Below are 19048 nucleotides of genomic sequence, written 5' to 3' on the forward strand. Positions count from 1 at the left end.
TTGCATTCAACTTGTAAATGCAATTTTGAGGTAATGAGGATTAGCTGATCTACACCGAGGTGACAAAACGCATGGAATAGCAATAACATTTGGCAGTAATGTCTTGTAAAAAAAAGTTTTTATGGATAGTGCACTGGCGGGACTTTAATTTGTGTTCAAGTTATTCATTTGAGAATGTTTCTGATGTAATTATGGCCGCAAGACGAGAATTAACAGACTTTAAACGTGGAATGGTAATATGAGTTAGACGCAACATTCCTATAACTACAGAGTTGAGAGTATCAGGAATACATAATGTCAGGCATAACCTCGCATTATGGTCAACGTAGTGGCAGACCGCTTGCATTTAATGACCGAGAGTCGAAGTGTACGTAGAAATGATCATGCTAGTTAGGACAATGAAACGTAATTTGGCTGCAATAGAATATGGCAGCAAAAGGCCGACTCGAGTGCCTTTACAAACAGCACGACATCACACCCAGTGTCCTTCCTGGGCTTGTGGCCATGTTGGTTGGACCTTAAGATGACTGGGAAAATGTAACTTAATCAGATGAGTCACGATTTTAGCTGGTCAGAGCTGATGTGAGAGTTCGAACGTGGGGTAAACCTTACGAATCCATTGACTGAAGTTGTTTACAGGGCACTGTGCAATCTAGAGGTGTCTCCATAATTATGTGGGCTGATTTTTCATGGCATGGGCTGGGTGCTATGGTCCAATTGCACCAATCATTGACTGGTAATTGTTATGTTCAGTTACTTTGACTTGCAACCATTTATGGATTTTATCAACTCAAACAACAATGGGATTTTTATGTGTGACAATGCGCTATGTCATCAGGCCTTAATTGTTTGCGACTACTTTGAAAAACATTCTGGACAGTTTCAACGGATGATGTGACCACCTAGATCGCCCAACATGAATCCCATCGAACATTTATGGTATCTAATTGAGAGATCAGTTCAGGCACAAAATCCTGCACCTGCAACACTTTCGAAATTGTTGACGTCTACAGAAGCTACATGGCTGAATATTCCTGCAAAAGGCTTCCAACTACTTGTTGAGTACATGCCATGTCGAGTTGCTACATTTCGTAGAGTTGGTCCAACACGATATTAAGAGGTATCCTATGACTTATGTCATTGTCACCTCAGTGTTCATTAGTAAGCAGCAACAACATCATTAAATATCATTCAAAGTCACAATCACAACATTTAAAAATTATGGAACTTTTTATAAATAACCGTTTTTTGAAAATTTTTACTTCTTTAAAACTTAGGATAGATTTTTTTTTTTTTTTTTGGTTAAAAATGTAAGAATTTTGCTTGATTAATGCCAGCTGAGAATGCGTAGCACTGCTGTGCACACAATATCCACAGTGGCTGATGGATCATGAATCTTCTTGCCGTTAGGCTAACTATAGGATTTTTTCATGTTTTTCCACTCCATGTAACACAAATGCGGGTTAGTTCTATCAAAAAATCCTCTACGAAGGTAAATTTTTCCAAATACTTGATACAGAAGTTCTGGATTCGGTTCAAAATTACAAGGCTAGGGAGTCGAACATTAGTAATCGTAAACCGAAAATTAGGTTGGGCGTTCAACAACGGTTATAAAATAAAAAATCATCCACATTAGGTACAAACTTTATCTTTCGAGATCGAGTAATCATTTTCTTAGCGAATTTAAAGGAGAGAATTCTCACATCATTGTGATAAAATGGAAAACTTGTTTTCTACATTTGTTTACTGCTTTTTAATATATTATGCAAGCACTGGACCCTGGCAAAGAATATAAGATAGGGAGGAAGGCTAGCTTACATAGACGTAATGTAAACCAGTCCCCAAGTGTTGGTACATCACAAGAAGGAAAAAGCAACATTTAGGGGCATAGCATTCTTAAAACGGATTTACATCCACCTCTTCCCAACCACTGCCAGGACAGGGGAGGAGTAGGAATGTTTTTTATTTTCATTTATTGCTGGTTTCTTACTGACATTTGCTGTTACTCACACTTTTCTGACTCACCTGGTTCTTCAAAATATCAGCAACCCATTCTAAATTAAATTCATATTTCGATTCAGCAAATCAAAAAAGTTTTTTAAAAAAAACTAATCCACGTTTGATTCAAAAAGCAATGAAAAATTGCATTGCCCCAGTTATAACCTGCAACTTCAAGCAACCTCAGTCCTTTCAAATGTAACATTTAATGCTTTGAAGTCGTATTAATTTTATACATTGTCGTCATGCTAGTCGGAATTAATTTTTGTCGCAAGAACATAGTATTCAGGGTAAGAAAGAAAAACGCTAGTACATTTAAAAACAACTAGGATTATATAATTTTGAGTTGCGCATATTTTCAAAGCCTATCGACTTAAGTGAACAGTATTCTATACTTATTTTATTGTACTGTTCAATACTATAAGATCAGTATGATTTTTCTCTTTGGTATCAGACATGCGACTGGAATGGTAAAAAAGCTTTGGTGACTGATAATCGAGACACTGATGTTTGGAGGAAACTAGGACAAAACTTGTCCTAGTTTCCTAAACTAGTTCAAATGATAGTCCCAATTTTGAAAAAAATTTCTGTCGATTTTATCAGAATCCTTGCTCGTTTAATTTTATTCCTTTTCTTTTTGCGACAGACATGTTCATTCAAATCTCATATTTCATACCTTTGTCTAATTTTTTTAATGATAATATTGTTTTCTCCTTTGTTGGTAATTTAACGAAATGTTGCTCCAAATATTAATAAACCCATTATGCTCGAATGAATGGGCTGCACTGACGAGAAAAGCATTCGCATTTGAAATGTGATTTACATTTCAATATTTCATCTGTTAATTTTCGCTTTGGAACTAAATTAAGGATATATTACATAAGTTAGTTAGAACGCATATCAGCATTTCAACATTGTTAGAACATTGCAATATACACCGAAGAGCCATTACATTATGACCACCCTGCTGATAACATGTAGGACCACTTTTAGCCCTCGAAACTGCTAGCACCCGCCGTGGCATTGATTCCACAAGGTGCTGATAGGTGGTCTGAGGTATCTTGTAAAAAGCGCTCACCAACGGGTCCTGCAATTCCCTCACATTGCGAAGCGTGGCAGCACGAATTTGGTTTTCCAAGTGGGACCACAAATGCTCGATTGGATTTAGGTCAGGTAAATTTTGGGGCCAGAACATGACTTGAAAGTCACTGGAATGTTCCTCGACGATTCGACCCTTATGACTTGGTGCATTATTCTGTTGGTAAACACCATCCCCCGCAGCAAAAACTGTTGCCATGAATAAGTGAACCTGGTCTGAAACTATGTTCAAGTAGCTTACAGACGTCAGGGATTGTTCTTTGAGGGTTATGTGTCCTAATGTGCCCCATGAATACATTGTTCCTGGGTGAGAAATCATGAAAACCTGGGCGAGCCCATTGTTGTAGATGGAGGGTGGTCATAATGTAATGGCTCTTCGGTGTGTTGCTATATGAGCAGCACTTTCGCAGAAACTCTTATCTGTCAAAAGTTGTTAAATTAAGTGAACATTTCTTCCAGTTAATAATTACTTTATAACTAAAATTTGAAAACATTAAGTAGGTTGTAAGAATACAGGGTAAGTACAAGTACATGCTTTGTATTCCCATCAGAGTAGCACTTTAATTCCCTTCGACTTCACACGAAACATTATAACTCAAAAGTTGGTAAATCGAGGGAAGATTTCCTTCTGTTAGTAATTACTTAAGAATTAAAATAAAGATAGATTACTCAAGTTGTATGAACTGAGAGTAATCCCCGGCATTGTTTTACTGTAAGTACAACCCTTTAATTCTTTCCACTTTCACAGGAATTTTTATTTTTTAAAAATTAAAAAAGTCAGTAATTAAGAATCTCGGAAATCGGATTAGTAATTTTAAATCAAATTTTCAAAAGATAAGAATTTTCAAAAAACCGTTGTGTACTTCGGTCTTCACAAAATAACTGCAAATTTAGCAATTTTCGTTTGTCAGATAAAATGGATATTTAGAAAGTAGTAAGCATATATTTCGAAGTACTTAAACTTATCTTTCTTTTTCTGCTTATAAAACATATTTAAGTAACAGTTATTTTTTTAAAAAAAAGCAATTTTTAGAGCTTTTTTTAAAAAAAACAAACGTTTTTTTTTTCAATTGCTAAACAAAAATTACTGTTATTACATCCACTATACCATTTTTTTAATTCAAAACTTTTCCCGCTTGTTTCATTGTTATTGATTATTAATTACTTGATTTGGAATTCTAATGTGTTCATCAAAGATAAAAAGGTCACTTTTAAAAAGAGAAAGGGATTTTAAATTATTGACTTAATAATCATCTGCTTCAAAAAGCTATTTTGAGTATTTTGTTCCATGCACTAATTCGTGGGGGCTAGTAAAAGCAGCTGTTTGAAAAAGCAGGTGAAGTGAATATCGGTTTATTTTTTAAAAAGGGTATAAGGCTTCGTTGATTACTTATTAAGACTTCGGCAATACACCCATTTTCTGGAATGTACTCGTCCATAAGTTTAATCTTTCAAAATAAGATCGTTTGCTTAATTTAAAATTTTAATTTCAACACTTTATGAGAACAAACTCCTCTTAAAAATTTACTCCTTTCCATTTTTAGAAAGTTGCATTTCTCTTAAAGTAAGTAAAATATTTTTATTTTAAGATTACAGAAAAGTTATTAATTTATCTTTTTCTACATTAATGTCTAGTAAGAAAACGTAATTTTTTTTTACAAATGTATAGTTACTTTTTTTTACTAGTTTTTTTTAATCGGTAAACTTACTAATTTTATCTGGATGAAACATTTATTAATAAATGTTTTGAATTCAGAAGTTGAATCAGCACAGAACAGGGCATAAATAATAATAATAATTTTTTTTTTTAATTTAAACGACTTAAAACTCCTCATGCACCACAAAGTATAGCATGAGGCTTACAGTTGTAAGTAGAAAACAAAAGGAGAAAAATTTACAAATTTACATTAAAAACAAAATTCCGCAAGGCCGCAAGACTTTCAATACTTTTGACCAGTTCTGATAAGACAGGTGGCCAACAAATTGAAAGACGTCTCAAATCAGTCTTTAAATTCATTCGGGCACTCGCATAGAGACTACAGTGAAGAAGAATATGTTCAGCATCTTCATCAGCATCACCGCAAGCACAAATTCCACTGGTCTGCAGATGGAAACGAAATAAATATCTCTTAAAATTTCCATGGTTTGTTAAAATTTGGGTCAATTTAAAATCAGTTGCAAAGAATTTAAATTGCAAACAATAATAATAATTGCAGAAGGAATAACCCTGCAGAAAATAAAATCTTTCTCTTCCAATATAATAAATACTGCCATTAAAGTTGGTTATTTATATTAAACTCTTTAAAAGTTAGAGCTTCTATGAGAGAAACTTATACCATATAATCATTGATGATTAAAGGAGAAGTAAAAGGGTATAATAAACTACAAATATTCTTAATTCAATCTGAACTGTTACTAATATTGCTAAATGCTTGAATTAAAATAAAGCATAAAGTGAAGAATGTCTTAGTGTTCCTCGTAATTTCTATTCGAAATTTTTTTAGTGATTAGGGTTTTGTTTATTCGACATTTTTCCCCTTTTGGTTGTTTATTTTTTCGTCTTATAAAGTTTATATTTATTTATGTGGTTCACACCTTAAATATGAAAGCGTAAGTTTAAAATTGTGTTTGAGAAATACTGTTTTGAACTCGGCTCGAAAACTAAGTTGCGCGATATACCCGTGACGTGCATTTCTTACCCTTATATGCCCTGCCAGGCATGTAAATATTCAGTGATATCGTAAAATACCGAACTCCCTTCAAATTTTGAAGAAATCCTTAGAAGGACCGAATCAACGACACCGACGGGAGGGAAAAGAAATAAAATCAAATATATATGATAAGACCTAAACATTATTGAATTTAATTATCTAAATAAGAATTTATACAAAGTCTTATAATATTTTATTTCTCTAGCAATGCTTATTTTTATCTAAAGAAAAGTTTATAGTTACATAATTTAAAAGCGCACATGAAGTGCCTTGTGTTTATCGAATATATTTCATAAAATCAAATATATTTGATTAATTTTTGAATAATGGTTGATTGGTGGAATTTGTCTTATGCACATAAATATCAGAAATCATAATTGTTCAAAAAAAAAAAGTTAATAATTATATTTATTTTAAAATAAATACTTTCGTTTTAAAATGCCTTTCTTCTTGATTCAGAATATTTTATTTTTTAATTATATTCACTCACAGAATATTAATATTCACTCCCTGGTGTCCATGAAAAGGACATAAGAATAGCTATCTTCTTTTAAAATTAGGTTTTATGTCTTTTGTTATCCATAAAAATCATAATAATGCATCCAAAATAAATTTTCCTTCTTTTCGAAACTACTAAAGTTCAAAATTTCATATAACATGCAATAACTGTATTTTCAAATCTATTTTCGCTTCAAATCCTGTTTTTGTTTGACTAACTTTCTGTTTTTACAACGATGAAGACATCAAGAATCGTCTTAAAGAAGGTTATATTTTATTTTTTCAGAAAAATATATTCTTTTCTAATTCAAGGAAACTTTGAATCGTCTTTATAGTTCTTGAATAGCTGGTTCAGTAGCAATTACTAAAAATATACGTTTTATAACAATAAAATTAAAGATAATTAATTACTATTTTCTCTAATCATTATTTTTCGAGCTCGTGAAAATTTAAGAAATAAAGCACAGTTTTGCATGAATAGCGTAATAAAATCTCTTACTTACTTATTATTATATTTAAAATAAAGAAAATTTGAAAACCTAAAATTTCTGCAATTTATTTAATTCCAGTAACACAGGAATCAAAATACATCGCTTATTTAATTTTTATGTAAATTTTAAAGAAGTTGGACATTTGATATTGTTGGTAAAATACTACAAATATGTGTATGAAAGTTACGAGCAATAACATGTTTTGGCCATTCGAGCCGTAGTTTTGTTAGCAGTTACATCATGAAAAAGCCACGCATTTTCGCTGTCTCCTGATATTTAAACAGCGACTCTGAAAGGGAATTGGGTGCAAGAATATCCTTAACTTAATCAAACGTCATTCAAATGGTTAAATTTAGAGATTTTGATATGTTCCAAAAATGACGGCATTCTGGCGATAGAGAATTTTTGGGAATTTTTTAATGCATATCTTTCTAAAAATTAATACTTATTAACTTCTGAAAATATTCTTTTAATTGGCATTTTGACTTTTTAGAGCTCTTTGTGAAAGAGTGATTTCTACGTCTTAAAATTAATAAGAGAAATCTATTTTAAGCTTATGATTTAATATAGAAAGACTCGTATGAGATATTCCATATTACTGTAATATTTTCTTATTTATTTTTTTGTATTGTTTTGGATAGATAGTTTGCTGTCTTTAAATTTATTGAATATATTTACTTATTTACCATGTTTAAGCAAAATGCAGTATCATCTTATTTTAAATTGCTCCTTGTACAGCATCTGTTACAGTCAGTGATGACTCGGAGAGTCAGTGTATCAGTGATGACTCGATACATGCATCAGGTTTATTCTCTTTTTGATGTAAACTTAAAAGATCCCGTAACTGGGAATGCAAGCATTAGCAATGGACCATATCAACCTCAAAAAGGTTTTAAAATTAAAAAAAAAAGTTCTTCCAAGATTCAAATGCTTTCAAAAGAATTGGTACCATCAATTTTCGTGTTTAGATTTGCGAAAGTTGCTGCTTTCTGTTTCTGTTGTCGCAATTTTTCCAGGAACAAATATAGTCGCGACGAAGATAATTTTGTGACCGAAGGTCCATCAAATTGGAAAAAAAATTTAGAAAAATTCAGAAGGCATGAATAAAAACTAAATGCATTTAAAATCCTTGCAGTTCTCTAATCTGAAAGTAAAGTTAGTGACTAAAGCATTATCGAAAAACTATCTCCTTCTAAACAAGTCGAAGAAAGCCGTGTGTATATAGATTTTATATATTATAGAAAAAATATTTTATCCCTAATCCTAATACTGCATTTTTCTTATCTTCTCCCGAAGATTTTAAAGTGTTTATTATCTCGTTATTTATTATATAAGTATTTATTATTCCGGTATAGACTTAGTTATTTCAAACTTAAAGGTAAGATTTTTGGAAAATAATTGCAATAAAATTAAACTGATATCAGAATTACTTTTGAACTGCAAAAAATTACTTAATGAGTCTAGCGCAACTGTAATTCCGAAATTTCATAATTTAGATTCAAGCGTAATTTCTCAACTAAAGTTTTACAGAAAATTTGCTTCATTAAACTTTACTTCTAATGAAAATTTAATAGGTTTACTTACTTATTTAACATCAATTGTGTAATAATATTCCTTTAGTTCTGGAATCATAGCCGATTACAACATCAAGCGCGGAGCGTATTTTCTCAACTTTAAGACGATTGTAAACATGCATTCGTTATACTACGACTGATGAAAGATTTCCTGGACCAGCTGTAATACTATGGAGCCCGAAATAATGAAAAAATAATAATAATAGACCCAGAAGGACTCAAAATGTTGACAAATCATTTTGCCAAATCTTCACTAACTCTAGTTTAGTTTGTTTCCTGTATAAAAACATATAATAAGGGCTGAAATGTATGTTCAGCGTTTCATAAAAGCAAAATTAGCTTTAAAATCTCAGAAATTTTCTTGAATGTGAACTGAAATAACTCGCATTATTTCTTTTCAACTTACTTTATTCTATCAGTTCAAATTTTTACATGCTTGAGAATTTTATACAATTTGGTTTCAGTGTTAATAATTGGTTTCACACATTGACTACAGTTTTGGTTGTAACTTGAATTTAAGTTATAAAACATTTTCAGTAGTTTTTTTAACAAACTTTGCACTAATAAATATATAATGTAATATATAAATGTAATAATATATTATAAATATAATAATAATATAATCAAAAAAATTAGCATGCTATGAATATTTATTTGTTTTTGAAGTATTTTTTTAATAAATTTATCACTGTAAAATAAACGTGTTATGGGTATGCTGTGGACCAATTTTTGTGGACTTTCTTTTTTAAAAAAAAAACTAGAATAATTAAATTTCCCTTTTTTTTTCTTCTCCTCGATAAGGCCTATCCTTTAATTAAACAATTAAGAAAGATAACTAACCAATTAAAAAACAAGTATTAAGTTTCTTATTCCAAAACAACCTTTCAATCTTTATTGAAAAATTAGACAGATTTGTACTTTAGATTATGCAAAAGAATTAAAAATAAGTTTAAGACTACTAGATTTTGATTAAAACACTATATTTTGTTGTTAAAATTTAAACACCTTTAAACTAATTACTCATCTTTCGAATTTCAAAGATCACTTTAAATATTTTTATCAACGAATAACCTGAAACTTACCTACTTATAAAGAATAATTTGTTATTGATTCATTGTCTCTATAAAATTGAAAAATCATAACCTTACTATTAAGACCAGGTTCCAAAATTAAGGAAAAAACTTTTAGAGAGTGATAATATTAGAGAAAAAAAATATGTGAAATATTATTTCTTTTTCTCTCGTTTCTTTTCCACCAGAAATTCTTATTCTTTCTTTTAGATTATTACTATCTTATTAAGTATCAAAACTAATGTGTTAATCTTTTTGAAAATTTTGAAAATGTCATGAGAAAATATTTCTGAGATCATTTTAAGCATATAGGTTAAGCATATTTCCGAATAAACATAAAATGAAATATAAGGTTTTGATGTATATTTTTTGTTATTACTTAAATTATTATTCTATCTCTTCAATCGTTATTCATTTGTGAATCACATATAGTTAGTTATTTGTAAAAACTAAGGTACAAATTTCTTGACGGTGCTCGAAAAGCCAATGACAAAACTACTATTTTATAAAAATTGAGTTTACTCATATTTCTTTCACTTTTGAAATTATTGTTTTTTATTTTAGATCCTCATTCCTTTGTCCTTCATGTATTTACACGTTTAAAAAGAAGTGTGTTGGCCATTAAACCATTTATGACAGAATATAAAATAATATTTTTTAGGAGGTAACGCTGAAAATTTTTAACTGAATGATAAAATTTTATTACAACTTTTCTATTCTTTAAAACTTAAGATTTATATTCTTCAAACTCTTTTCTTGATCTTAAAATCTTTTTTCTTCTTCTATGAATATAAAACTGAAATTTCTTCTATGAAAATGAAATGGCAATCCACCCATTAAATTAGAATAAACCCGACTTTCACTTATTCTTTTTAATTTTTCTAAATTTTGATTAGATTAGTTCTCGCTTAAATGCGTCACTCATCTAAAACAAAGCAAGAAAAAAAAAACCTGTTTCTCAATTATATAAATTTTATTATGAGATGTTAGGAGCGATTACTCGCCAAGAGAGGTGTGACAGGGGTGATTCCCAAGATCATTGAGAACAGATGCGCGTTTCTCAAAGAGGCTTAGAGGAAGGGCAATACCAGTTGATAGAGGATTAACAAAACACCGTCTCCGTATGAAGTCCCAGCATCCGCATCCCCCGTCGAAGCCATGCTGCTTCTGTTGCTCCTAGTGGGCACGGTTTTGTGCCGGCCCAGTGACGGCTTTCTCAAAGCTTTTACTCCTCTATTGGAGGAGGATCCTTGTTATGATGATGGGAGTAATCCTCGACGATGCATTCCCGATTTCGTAAATGCCGCTTTTGGGCGGTCAGTAGTGGCCAGTAGCACTTGCGGTCAGCCACCCATGAAATATTGCCGAATGGACATTGAATCCGGTTCCCTTAATTGTCAGGTGTGTAATGAATCAAATCCCCATTATTCATCTTATCTCACGGATCTAAATAATCCAAGTAATGTAACATGCTGGACATCGGGTCCAAATCCCGCGGAGGTTGTTAATTTGACGCTTAGCCTAGGGAAAAAATATGAACTTACATACATCAGTTTGCAGTTTTGTGGGTTAAAGCCAGATTCTATGGCTATATATAAAAGTATGAACTATGGGGAAACTTGGCTGCCTTTTCAGTTTTATTCAACCCAGTGCCGTAAAGTGTTTGGTAAAACAACTAGCGTACCTTTAACTAGATCTAATGAACAAGAGGCTTTGTGCGCCGATGCCAGGACTGGCATCGAACCTGCCACCGGTGGTCGTGTCGCTTTCAGCACATTAGAGGGTAGGCCATCATCTTATGACTTTGACAATAGTCCAGTTTTACAAGACTGGGTGACAGCCACCGACATCCGCATAGTGTTAGTGAGGGTGAAGCCATGGTCAATGGCAACTGTAGCCCCAAACGACACTGAACTAAGTTTTTATAGTGTGTCCGATTTAGCCATTGGTGGTAGATGTAAATGCAACGGACATGCATCAAAATGCATTACTGATGCTAATGGTTCTTTAATTTGTGATTGTAAGCATAACACAGCTGGAAAAGACTGTGAGAAGTGTAAACCGTTCCATTTTGATCGGCCATGGAGTCGAGCAACTGCCCATAATGTTCATGAGTGTGTGGGTAAGTCGAGTCTTATTTTGTCATAAGATAGTAAATTTTTCAAACAAAATATGATATTGAATTAAAATTTATCAATATGTTCTTTAATTTTATTTATTTTTAAATTTACAATTCATGTTCTTTTTGTCCATGGAAAAAGTTCGATAACCAAAATAACTCTAATTTATCTGCATATGGTGTTTTTAATAATAATTTTTTATGATCTTTTATTCTTTTAATATACATATAAAAAAATATATAGTTTAGCTCTAAAATTTCCAAAACAATTGGACTTATTGCACTTACTTTTTTAAAATTCTAATACTATTGATTATTTTTTAATTTTTTTTTTAAAGGCTTTGATTTTTCCACTATTTTTTTCATAAAGGAAAAGAAAAAATATTTAAAATATTCTAATTAAATTTTTTAAAACACAAAATTTGCCTTTTTCTCTTATTCAAAACTGCGACAATCTCTTATCATTTTCAATGAAAGTAATAAGTTATTTAAGGAGAACTTAAATCTATTGTTGCCATTTAATACTTAAAACTTTATTTCATAAAGTTTTATGTTCTCACACAAATAGTATTTATATTTTCTTTCTCAGACTGTAAGTATGCACAGTAAAAAAATATTTTACACATTTTTTATAAAATGTATATGAAGAATTATTTTTTTTAATTCATTAAAATTATAAGAATCAATACTTTTTATTTCCTTAAAAAATTTTTCTTAATTAATTATTTATAGGAAATATCGTCTTCGATATTCAAAATATTCATTTGATACACCACATAGCTGAAAGAATTGTTTTGATAAATAGATTTGAAAATGCATTTGCAAAATGCACATATGTTCAAAAAGTTCGTACAAATAGCCATTTGAGTAGTATCAGTTATTTAATGCAATTTTTTAGAGTGATGCTAACAAAACTGATTGTTAACAAAACTTCTTTTATAAAACTAACATCTTCTACTTCTACGTTTCTTCAAAAAATAAATAATTTTCTCACGCTGTATGCTTTATAAAAAAAAATTTGGAACTTTCTATGCTGAACATAAAATATAATACGAATAAAAATTAGCACTCTTTAAAAAATGCTGTCATAGATAATTTGCGCTCAACATCATCAATATTTTAATGTGATAATTTACTATGTACATTAATTTTTTGAAAACTTATGGATGTTTTTTAGAATTGGCTTTACTTCAATAATAATCGGATATACCCATCGATTCTTTTTCAGTTTCATTCATGATTAATCAAGCTGGGTATCGACTAAATCAAGAGAAAAGTTAGCAATTTAGGATAATATTAGTTTTTTCAGTTAGAAATGTTAATCATAAAAAAAAAATTTTAATATAAAACAATGAGTATAATTTTTTTAATTGATTAAAATTTTTAAATTTGCTATATTTTATGAAAAATTTTGTGTGTTTTTTTAAATGTTTTTATTCTTAACGGCTTCAGAAATGATTACCATTATATTTTAATACTTATGCTCAATTAATAATTAAATCAATGCTTTTTATTTCTATTTACTGCATTTTTCTAAAATAAAATAAATTTACTATCTATAACTTTAAAAGTAAAGTAAACTTGTATAGAGTATCGTGATGATTGCATAAAATTATTTTCTAAGTTTGTATCCCAAATTGTTCTTATTATACAGACAAACTAACCGTGAATGATAGTGGTCATTTTCAATTGACTTAATACTTTATAATAGTTAAATCTAAAATAAAACATGGAGTTGCTCAGCACAACGAAACATCGACATTTGTGAAATCAGTTCCACAAATATAATAATATCATAACATAAGTAAAAGTAAAAACATAACTAAAAATACATATTAAAATGATGTAAATTTCATTAAAATTAACCTTATCGTCTAAAGTTCAATATTAGCAATGAAGTATTCGAGGTTTGAATATTAATAATACACATGCACTTTTCCTGCAAATTGAATAAGAAATTTTATTTGACAATATTCAAAGAACTGTTTGCAACTTTTAAATACTTTCTTCATAACACTTTCTTTATTGGCATGAATAACTTCAAATATATTGAAAAAATTGGTTTGAAATGTTTAATGAATACATATTGAGTAATCGTGCATATTGTGTTATTCAAAATGTCGTCGAATTCGTTAGATTTACTCATCATTTTATTTTATTTATTTATTTATTTTTCTATGAAAATTATAGTTAGAATAATTTTTCATTTCGATTTGGCATAATAAATAAGTTTTACAGCATTCGAAATCAATGGGATTATAATAACGTAACATTTTTTAAAATTCCAAACCGATGGAAATTTGAGACATTGATAATTTATTGTAGGGCTTTATGCTTGTATAAAAATGAAGTTAATATTAATGAAGTTAATATTAATTGAAAAAGTATTTATTCTGAAGTCACCTGCAAAATTGGTTAATATGACAATCTGAATTTTTTTGGAAAAATTTTAAGCAAATCCAAGGAAGTCAATTCAATAATTTTAACTAAAAATTTTATTAATTGTATTTGATTAATTATTACTCAGTATATAAAATTAAGAAACTTTATTTCTTCATTTGTGATGAAAAAATAGTTTTTTTTATTTAATGATATTTGTTTAAATAGTGTAAAAACCTTGGATGTGTCTTCATTCAAGGTTAAAAATGGGATGTGATATATACACCTCTTTTTGGGCTTGGTTTTGGAGTACTCAACAATTTTAATATCTCGGCATCACTAAATACTAAATTAAAACACCACATAGAGTGATAAATTTCATACTTAAAAATGATTTACTAATTCATGATTTGATATTGAGTTTATTTTAAATACATTTCTAAGAGTCAACTCTAAAGAAAGAAAAGTAATTTCTACCCCACTTCTGTGAATTCTACGTAAAATAAGAATTTGAAATAATTCATATTAGGGTCTCCCAACTTGTAGGCCACCAAAAATATAGTGGTCTTCAAAAGTAAATTGTGAATTTCCTTTTTTTACTTCATACTTTGGACATTTTTTGTTTTAAACTCGTAGATTATTATTTAAATTTGACTCGTAGATTATTTCCGTGTATTATTATTTAAATTATAAATATCATTTGTATAGATGATTCATATAATTATGAATAAACTACGGAACTCTATAACCTTTCAATAACTTTTTCTAATTTCAGAGACAATTATTTTTTATATAATTTATCCAATAATGGGTATATTTATCCAACCTTAATTTCAAATTAGATCCTTTTCAGTCTGTTAATCTTCGGTAAAGCCTTGGAAAAAAATTGGAATACTCCGATTTATACCATTAGAATACAAAATAGAAAAAAAATGCGGGGTTTTAACATTTCTGGTTGGTTTTAATTGAGAATACAATGCTTAATAAGCTAGAATAACTAAATGTTCAAGAGGAGATAAATTGATTGAAAATTATTCTTAATAGAGAGATTAAGTGAAAATTAATTTTTAAATTGAGTTGGCCAAATTAGAGTATAAACCTTACAAAACCTAAAGAGTATACACTAAGAAAAAAAAAGCATTGTCAAAACTACCAATGTTTGGTACATTTTACCATGTTTCTGGGTCTATGAGAACATCAAAACCCTCGGACATTTTTACCGAAGAGATCGACAATGAAATATAATTTTATAATACGCGATAAAATTTGGTAAATGTGGTAAAATTTGATAATTTTATCATAACAGTTAAACAGTTAGCATATGAACGGAAAAATTACCAAATCAATGGTTTAAACACCGTATATTTAAGTTTGATTAATTGGAATTATGTTTTTTCTTTTACCAAAAATTACATTACCATACAGTACGGTAACTTGACCAGAATTTTTTTCTCTGTGTGGAATATAAAATGTTGTGATTCATCAAGTTTTTCAAAGATCAAATTTAAAATTTAAACTTCCTTACTATAAATTTTAAACCAGATGCCTGTTACATTACATTGAACTGTTATTTCATGGAACAAATCAATCACTTGTCAATTGCTTTTACGAGTGTTTAATAGCGCAGTTCCGTTTCTTGATTTATGTCTCATAAAAATATAATGTGATTTTTTTTTTGTTCATAATTTATCTAAAGCTCAAGTCGAACTTCAAATAAAATCAAAATAGTAAGAAATGAAATCCGTCATAATCATATCAAGAATGAATATTAATGGAAAATGAATTTCTTTCTTCCTTTCCCGTAACTTCTTTAGAGAAATATATATACATAAAAAAATGATCTAAATAATTATAGGGAAAGATTGGTATTTGGGCAGTAGAAATACAGGAGTGGCAAAAATTCTTGTAACGATATTAAATTTTATGTCATGCCGATATGTAATTTTAGGTCATTCCAACATGAAAAATCTATAATTCTTTATAACTTAAAGATTAAAGAATACATTTTCAATTTTCTGATAAGATCATCAAATCAGCCTTAAACTCTTTGCATTGAAGGACTACATAAGCCTAATGCTAAAAAAAATATGCCACTTATTTTGCATTTGATTTTTTCCTGGACTGCTTTCTCAAAAGTTCAATATGATATGAAATTTAATAGTAAAAGTGTGTTATGATAATAATTTTCTGATTGCTATTTCTGTTTTTACATATTTTAGTAAAAGACTACAAACGTTCCATTAAAAACTTTCAACAATTTATAAAAAACAAATCTGGATCTTCATTTCAAATAATATTTCGCTACTAATAGCATTAGTTTATTTTTATATATTTTGCTATTTTTAACGATGTACACAGTAATTAAAATTTGCAACCTCGAAAAACAAAACAATATTACTTAATCAAAAATTATTTTTTTAAATAATTTTTCTGCGTTAATAATATTTAATGTTAATAATATTTAATGTTAATAAAATTTGTTATTTTGCAATTTTTCCTACCACTATCCTCTTTGAATTAAAAAAAAAAAATTCGTTCCATATTTTTTCCAAAATCAAGCGAAATGTGTTAAAACGTTACGTTATATGATTACTTTTTTTCTGATTATTTTCTGTATGTTGAAATAATATGTTTAATATGCTGTTGATTTAATATGCTGAAAAAAAAGAGGAAAAAACGATATCTCCGTATCAATAATATTTTCATTTTTTTATCAATAATAATCGATTTATCGATTTGTTGCTTATAATAATAATCGATAATATTGTAAACAATATTTTTTTTTAAAAATTATTATTCATCTATTCTACCATTATTTACTTAGAATTTTTTTTAAAAAAAAATAATAAAATTTTGTAAGGTAGCGTATTATTTAGGTCGGAAATAAAATGTTTTTACTGTTATGAGTTACTATGTTATGATAATATGCTCTTTTGGATTACATTTTTATTTATTTAATATGTTGAAAGAACATGAAATCACAAAATTAATGAATTACTCAATCGCTAAAATTTATTATCAAAACAATTTTTATCTCTAGACAATATTTAAAAAAACCAGTGCTTTTCCAAAATTTTTTGCGATTGCGTATTTTTTTACGTCAAACGCAAAATGTTTTTACTATTAAACAATACTTAGCTATGTTTTCCTGTTTCTGTTTACTTTTTCTTATAATTAGCATAATGAAAGAGAAAAAAAAACAAATAAAAACTCCTCAGAATGAAATTGTTTAATTAATGTATTTATAAAATCAACTTACAAAATAATTTTTAGATATATATACAATAACTTTAAAAAGTTGTTATTTTTCAAAGTTTTCGCTTACTATCAGTTCAGATTTTTCTTTTTATGAGATAGCAATTTTTATATCGAGAATAAAATATTTTTATTTTCGAAATAAAAGCCCATCAGATGTTTACCATTACAGATATATATACAATAACTTTAAAAAGTTGTTATTTTTCAAAGTTTTCGCTTACTATCAGTTCCGATTTTTCTTTTTATGAGATAGCAATTTTTATATCGAGAATAAAATATTTTTATTTTCGAAATAAAAGCCCATCAGATGTTTACCATTATAGATATATATACAATAACTTTGAAAAGTTGTTATTTTTCAAAGTTTTCGTTTACTATCAGTTCAGACTTTTCTTTTTATGAGATAGCAATTTTTATATCGAGAATAAAATATTTTTATTTTCGAAATAAAAGCCCATTAGATGTTTACCATTATAGATATATATACAATAACTTTAAAAAGTTGTTATTTTTCAAAGTTTTTGTTTACTATCAGTTCAGATTTTGCTTTTTATGAGATAGCAATTTTTGTATCGAGAATAAAATATTTTTATTCTCGAAATAAAAGCCCATCAAATGTTTACCATTAATGTAATATTTTACTTTAAATTAAATATTTAAAACACGAAAAATTAACTTATAACTTTAGGTCAAGAGTAAATGTTTGTACCATAAAATTACTATAATTTTCTGTTTCTGATTACTTTTTCTAATATTTAATATTTTGAAGCAATATAACAAGAATTTTAGCAATCAAAATTAGTGAATTAACGGCATGCTTTGTAAAATTGTTTAAATAAAAAACGTTTTTTTTTTAAACTTTTCCAATCTGCTAAGAATTAAAAAAAATATTTTGTGACGTAACGTTATTATTTTTTATTCATTTCTTTTTTTCTTTTTTTTTTTTTAAGTTGAGAGTAAAGGCACCAATAAGCATTTCATTTTATGATAACATCCTCTTTTTGATTATTTTTGGCTTCATTTAATAATGTTGGAAAGTATTTACTAACTTAAAATATTCAATTTGAATTTAGAAAAATGAATAAAAATAAATTTGCCTCAAAACATATTCTATATCTTATGTATCTACATTTTATAGATTTTTGGCACGAAAAACTACCTACCATACCTTCCATAAATCTGATCTATGAAAATATATCCTCATTCATGTCCGTATGGGTGTAAGGGTGTAAAAGCTACACTGTTAGCAATTTATGGGGAAAAATGGTTAAATAACGATTTATTTAATTGTTATTTTACCATATTCTAACAAAACAGTCAAATAATCATAAATCAGATGGTATTCAAACTGTTAACTGTAAGAAAACCGTTTATACCGTTTTTGAAACCATGCTAGTTGTAAATGGTTAAAAAACCGTATAGTTTTGTATTCTTAGTTTTTAACCATGCTAGTTGTAAACGGTTTTATAATCGTAAAGGTAAAAACTGTTCTTTAGTATAAACTTTACGGTAAATTTTATGGGCGGACTGTTGTCGGTTATTTTAACATAATTTTCGTTTGAAAATTCTAGCAGTGTATGATTTTTTTAAAAAATTAATATTGGAATAATTACCAGCTTTTTGTTTTATCTTTTAAGAGTTACACTGTTAAAAATTTTCGAGCTAGAGCTTTAATATTATTCAAATGTTTTGTAACCTTAATGTGTTGTAAGTTAAATCAGATTATCATGCTTTTCTTTAACTAGAATGCGCAAACTTGATTCAACTTGAGCAAAAACATGGTTCTATTTAACACTTTTTTTTATCGTTGAGCAAACTTACAATGTTTTGTGATTCAAAGTACGAGTATCAT

General features: G+C 28.5%; 1 protein-coding gene across 1 annotated transcript in view; it reads left to right on the forward strand.

Annotated features, from left to right (window-relative positions):
- Positions 1 to 10420: 10420 nt before the first annotated feature.
- The window catches only part of LOC107450632 (netrin-1), a 100597-nt gene continuing 91969 nt past the window's right edge, over positions 10421 to 19048 (forward strand). Inside the window, exon 1 of the mRNA XM_016066465.3 lies at positions 10421 to 11562. Coding sequence (XP_015921951.1) covers positions 10599 to 11562 — 964 coding nt within the window. The 5' untranslated portion in view covers positions 10421 to 10598. The remainder of the gene's footprint in view (positions 11563 to 19048) is intronic.

This window comes from Parasteatoda tepidariorum, chromosome 7 (assembly GCF_982258835.1).
Source record: "Parasteatoda tepidariorum strain Cologne lab strain chromosome 7, Ptep-v5.0, whole genome shotgun sequence".
NCBI classification, from domain to species: Eukaryota; Metazoa; Arthropoda; class Arachnida; order Araneae; family Theridiidae; genus Parasteatoda; species Parasteatoda tepidariorum.